Source organism: Octopus bimaculoides, chromosome 16 (assembly GCF_001194135.2).
Source record: "Octopus bimaculoides isolate UCB-OBI-ISO-001 chromosome 16, ASM119413v2, whole genome shotgun sequence".
Lineage (NCBI taxonomy): Eukaryota > Metazoa > Mollusca > Cephalopoda > Octopoda > Octopodidae > Octopus > Octopus bimaculoides.
In genome coordinates, this window is record NC_068996.1 from 27,992,463 (window position 1) to 27,998,809 (window position 6,347).

The 6,347-nt window shown below is 34.6% G+C and overlaps 1 protein-coding gene across 1 annotated transcript in view; it reads right to left on the bottom strand.

The window, feature by feature from the left end:
* Positions 1–6: 6 nt before the first annotated feature.
* LOC106879488 (proton channel OtopLc) overlaps positions 7–6,347 on the bottom strand; it is a 299,778-nt gene continuing 293,437 nt past the window's right edge. The window contains exon 8 of the mRNA XM_052973478.1: positions 7–4,362. Coding sequence (XP_052829438.1) covers positions 3,452–4,362 — 911 coding nt within the window. The 3' untranslated portion in view covers positions 7–3,451. The remainder of the gene's footprint in view (positions 4,363–6,347) is intronic.

A 6,347-nucleotide genomic window follows, 5' to 3' on the forward strand; every position in this document is an offset into this window, starting at 1 on the left:
AAGATGGATGAAATGTTGTTAAGCATTTTGCCTAGCACACTAACTATTCTCCCAGCTTGACACCTTTATATAATAATAATAATAATAATAATAATAATAATAATAATAATAATAATAATAATGATGATGATAGCAACAATAATAATAATAATAATAATAATAATGATGATGATAGCAACAATAATAATAATAATAATAATAATAATAATAATAATCCTCTCTGTTATAAGCACAAGTTTTTGGAGAGGAGGATAGTCAATTACATTGACTCCTGTGTTTGACTAGCACTTATTTTATTGACCCCCAAAAGAATTAAATGTGAAGTTGACTTTGGTGGTATTTGGACTCAGAATGTAAAGACTGGTGAAATGCCACAAAATATTTTGTCCAGCATCCTCATGATTTGGTGGCGGGGAGGGGCTTTGGTTTTACTTTACTTTACAAGAGTACATATTGTGAAGGGAAAATGTGTAATTGATTTAGTAAGACCGAAATATATATTATAAAGACATACAATGGAGAGTGAAAGACATAGAAAAGATATGAAAATCACAACTATACTAAAGTATGGTCTTAATCTTAATGTGATTAGCAGGGAATTTTCAGACAAAATCAAAGCCTTTAAAAATTGGGAAGTTCCTGGAATCGATAACCTCTAATTTCTGGCTAAAATATTTAGACAGTATATATGATGCTGTAACAGCATTATAGAATAACTTAATTATAAACACTAGAATCAACACCTGATCTTATCACTAGAGACAAATAATATCAAAACCTGATCCCTATACATGAAATAAAAAAAAAAATTATTAATAACTAAGATTTTGAAACCTAGAGACCAATAACCTGTTTACCAACAATATATAAAGACTTGGCATTTTTACTTTGCAACATATTGGTTGTTCATCTGGACATCATCTTATCAGATTATCAGAGAGGGTGTTGAAAAGGATTTTAATGAGGAAAAAATTTATTATTGATGAAGAGAGTAGGAAGAAACTAATGTCTAATCATGGCATTGGTTAATTACCAAAATAGCCTTCAGTAACAAAACAAAATTCTTGGATATTGTTGATGATGTACTGGCACAAAGCAATAATTCTGCAAAATAACCTAGTCATAAACCTTTATATAGGGGTCTTTCTTCAAGAAGACTTTTTACCTCCATTACTCTTCTGTTTAACTTTGACTTTTTTAACAAATTTGTTGAATCAAACTTTTTGTTAGAAATATTTCTGTATGGGGCTACATTAGATACGTCTCATTTATCTAAACGGTGAACATTCTGGTTGAATCTGTAAGGCCTCTGTCAGTGAATGTTGACGTCCTTGCACAAAAATCTTCTCAACACAATCAATATTTATTCAAGGAAAAGGCTGCCAATTTGGGCTGATATAGTTGACACTAAGGGGATTGCTATTAGGAAACAAAAAGCCAGAACAGATACCACAGTGCATTTGTCTGAACTAACATTTCTGCCAGTCCATTGCTCAGGACTGGCACTTTTTTAAATCTATAACAGAGGCAATGTTGAATTTCAACTCAGAGTTGGAGAAAATACAGTGTGCATTCTATCTTGTGCTCTAATGAATCTACCAATTCTCCACCTTTGAGTGAATCTAGAAACATTCAAATTGTGATTCACATTAAAACTAATTATACACCACTGAGCCTTATTCATCTGTACTCTGTAATATTGTCATTGTTATACTGGTGTAGTGTACTCTATTGTAACTGTACTGCTATGATGTATTGTGCTACTTTCTTGTACTCTTTCTTATGTATTGGGAACAGTTTAGTCAATTCTCTATAAATGAGAAGCTATCTATCAGTGTCATCACTATGAACAATATTCATATTATTATTATTATTATTATTATTATTATTATTGTTGTTGTTGTTGTTGTTGTTATTATTATTCATGCTTCTGAGTTGTGAGCAGGAGCTAAGGCTTAATTACACACAACCCAACTGTAGAAGATCTATGTGTTGGAGAATAACAAAAGCAATAACAATAGTTATAATAAGAATGATATTGGTTTCACATTTTGGCACAAGGCCAGCATTTTCAGGAAAGGAGTAGGTTGATTACATCGACCCCAGTGCTCAGTTGGTACTTATTTTATCGACCCTGAAAGGATGAAAGGCAAAGTTGACCTTGGCAGAATTTGAACTCAGAATGTAAAGATGGATGAAATGCTGCTAAGAATTTTGCCCAATGTGTTGATTATTCTGCCAGCTGGCTGCCTTTATAATAATAATAATGCTGTTGTAGTTGCTGATGTTGTTATTGTTGCCATCTTATATTCTGATATATATATACACACACACATACAAAATACGTATATATATATATATATATAAGGATTTATGACATAGTTATACTGCCTTTTTGTTATCACCAAATCTGTTGTGACAGCTACCACCACCACCACTGCTGCTGCTGCCGCTACTACTACTGCTGCTGCTGCTGCTGCTGCTACTACTACTACTACTACTACTACTACTACTACTACTTTCTAAACTTTTCAAACAAAGTGATGTTGGATCATATTTCCTGGTGTGCCTTCTTCCACAACTTTATACTCTTCCCATCTATTGTTGTTACTATTTTGTTTTAGATATTTATAATTTAAGCAAGAACCTCAAAAATTGCATCGTTAAGTGTCACGTTTTGTTAATTTTTCAGCAATATGCAAAGTAAATTACCCAATTCTTGTTACATGCACTTTTTGTTTCTTAGGGTCACAAATAAGTATTTTTGTTCGCTTATTTTAAAATAAAATGCCCGGCAGATGAATGTCAGACAGGACTTCTAATGTGTGTGTGTGTGTGTGTGTGTGTGTGTGTGTAGGTGCGTGTGTGTGTGTGTGTGTGTGTATGCGCACATGTAACACACATACACACACACACACCAAACAAATCAAAAGAGTTTGTATTGTTAACAGGCATTGCATATATAACGTCTTCGCTTTTTTAAAATTTTGTTTGTAGATATAATGTAGTTTAATTAAATTCTCGTACTAATTGAGAATCAGTAAAACGTGAAATGCAGAGTCACAATTTGGAAGTTCCAGCATGAAATAAATTTTATTATATTACTCTTTTTCCTTACATTGAGTTCTTTTGTTCTCTGGATTGTGGTGTATTTCCTTCCTGTATAAATAGATTTTTGGTGTATGTAGGTATACGCTTATGTATTGCTTCTGTATGTGTATGTGCAGTTATGTATGTATGTATAAATATATACATACATTGCCCTTATTCAATGCTCACACTTATATAAATATACGTGTGTGAATATATATATTTCTGTTTTGCACACACATATGCGCACACATAAATAAAACATTATGTTCATGTTACTGCATAGAGTTCCTCGCCTTCTTCTGCTGTTTACCACATCACCTCAACGCCACCGCTTCACTCACCCCAACCTGGTGACTATTTAGCTGTCTTTGTCCTTTTGGTAAGCGTCGTACCAGATCTCTGACAGACATATCACTGAGTGGAAGCGTATGAAAATGAGAAGTGGAAGACACAGGTGAATAATTATATTCCAAGCCAGCAGACCATAGAAATTTTCGTGTAGAGGAATCACCATGGTTTTCTTCACCTCAAAGCTGCTGACTGCCCAAAGTGCCAAGTTGCAGACCAACAGGAAGGTTACAACGGCCCGTCCAGGTTTTCGCGTTTGCTGTTCTTCGTACTTGATACTGCGACAGAGACCGTCCAACAGGAAGACAGCCTGCAAGCTAAGCTGCACAAGTTCCATGCTGATACAGATGAGTGATAGGATAGCCACGACGCCGAACTCCTCCAGTCCGGTAGCAGAAGATATGAGGACTAAGAACAAGTAGACGTAAGCGCCGGACAATGCAATGATAAGCAAGATAGAATCGAGAGAGATCATATGGCTTCCTCTGAACTTGAGTGCCGACAAACGAAGGTAGCCGAGCACAACTCCAACAGATGTAATCAGCAGCAGAGCAATTTCAGTAATGAAAAACACTTTAATGGCCGTTACAGAATCTGAGATACGAACTTCAAAGACGAAGAATGTTGCAATTGCTATCAGTGTTATGACACCGATCAAGAGACCGAGGAAAAGGCCGCGGTTAGCTTTCTCACAATCCATGGAAGCAGTGCTCTGTGGCTGAGAACTTGTCAGAGACATATGGCTTGGCCACTTTTGCTTGACTTTTACACCAACGTAAAGGTACATTCGATGGATAATACCCGACGCTATCAGGCTATACATTATGGTACAGGGAAACAAGTAAGGAGAAGCAACTCTTGCGAGCGTGACGTCCTCAAAACAACTCTTGGTTGCGTTGATCAGCGGTTTAACAGTGGCAGCTGCAAAAAACAAAAACAAACATAAATAGATAAATAAATAAAAATACATACACACATATAAAGCAGAATAACACTCAAAGAATAACATAAGAGTGTGAAACGTAACAGTACAACTTTCTTCAGCGGCACAACCCATGATAACATTTCTTTCTGACATCGATTTCATCCAGTCAGTAACTAATAGTCATTTTCTGAGATCAAGGAACTTTTCGAGTTTTTGGTTCAACATCGTTATCGAATATCAATGGATCTTGTTTATGCACACATTATTGAAATTATTATTTTATTTTTCCAGCGCACTTATGATTTTATACACACCTTTGAAAAACTTAACTTTGATTTACATTCACTAATACTATACATATTAACCTTAAGTTGTATCAGCAAGGTATACAGATAGCAAAACGGGCGTATACAGATGAAAGGGAGAGATAAAAGGAAGAAACAATGATATAGAATTTCAATTTTTAATTTTCAGTTTACGCGGTGTTTGACGTTGAAGATTTATAGAGATAAGTACAGGTCACTCAATTAACAAGATTCAAAATTTTACTCTATATTGAGCAATAAATAATAATTTCTACACACTATTTGCTGGTAAAGGTGCGTGGCCTAATGGTTAGAGTGTTTCGATTCCTGGACCAAGTAGTGCAAAAATATTTAATTCCATGTTGCTCCAGTTCAACTCTAAGTGAGTAACTCTACAACGGACTGGCGTATTGCTCAAGGGGAATGTTGTGGTCTCGGTTACTTATACGCCATGGGAACCTAGAAACTGGCACTATCTAGTCTAGCACTCGAAGACATTAATGTCCAGAAATTATTTGTTGTCCACATCCACAAAAAAAAGAAACAAAGAAAGAAAAATAAAGGCTAGTGAACTATGAACCATTCTTTTGAATAGTAAGCTATAATAAAAGGAAAATTACATGGCGTATGAATGATGCATGAAATATTATTAATGATATTCTTAACCAGGAAATAAAGAACAATTACATTCGTCATAATTTGTAACTGAACAACTTTTGGCTAATGGCCAGAGACGGCAGCTGGTTATGTCGTAGAATGATTATTTTGCACGGCAGATGTTAATTTCGATCTTACCAAGCAAAATCCCACTAGTTCGAATGAACTTTTCCAGTGATTGAACGTGAATGTATGTTTGTTTTACGTCAACTACGAGTGTACATAAACTAGTATATTTCGAACAATTTCCTTTCTGTATGATGCTGTGTGTATATATTTATGTTGTGCTTCCCAGGAACAAAATTATGTTAGACGTGAAAAAACATATACATGTATTTATTTTAATAACTATAATACATGTATTTATTATAATCTCTCTTCCCCCCTTACACACACACACACACACACACACACACACACACACACACATTATATATATATATAGGTTATGAGAGGTAATGGTGTCAAGAAAATCCAAAGGTGTCAGGTAATGCTGAGTAAGTGCTATGGACGGACTATAGTTAAACTCAAGGTTTATGCGAATGTCTTTTCTCCTGTCCATCGCAAAGAAACTCGCACACAGGCACATACACACAAATACATACATATGTATACGTATGTACATACATATGTACATACATATACACATATGTATGTCTACTATACACCGTTTAAAACTCGAGATTACCTGTGTTTACGTTTGTGTGTGTGTGTGTGGGCGTCCTATAGCTGTCTGTCTCTCTATTTTTGTAGGGTATTCTCTGTTGCTGTCATATATTGTGAACTTTTAAAATTACGTCAAAATTTTCAAGTTTGGTATATTGAAATAATTTTCCATGTTAAATCCGATTTTGTTATTTATTTGTTCCAGAAAAATTGCAGAAAAATGTTACTGAAGTTTAAAGTTTAATCTATTTTACCTAATCAGAAAACAGGATTTAGAAGCTGGCATTTTGTGCATAATAGCTGTCTATCACCAAATGAAAGCAAAATCATTACGTGGAGAAATTTTTATTAAA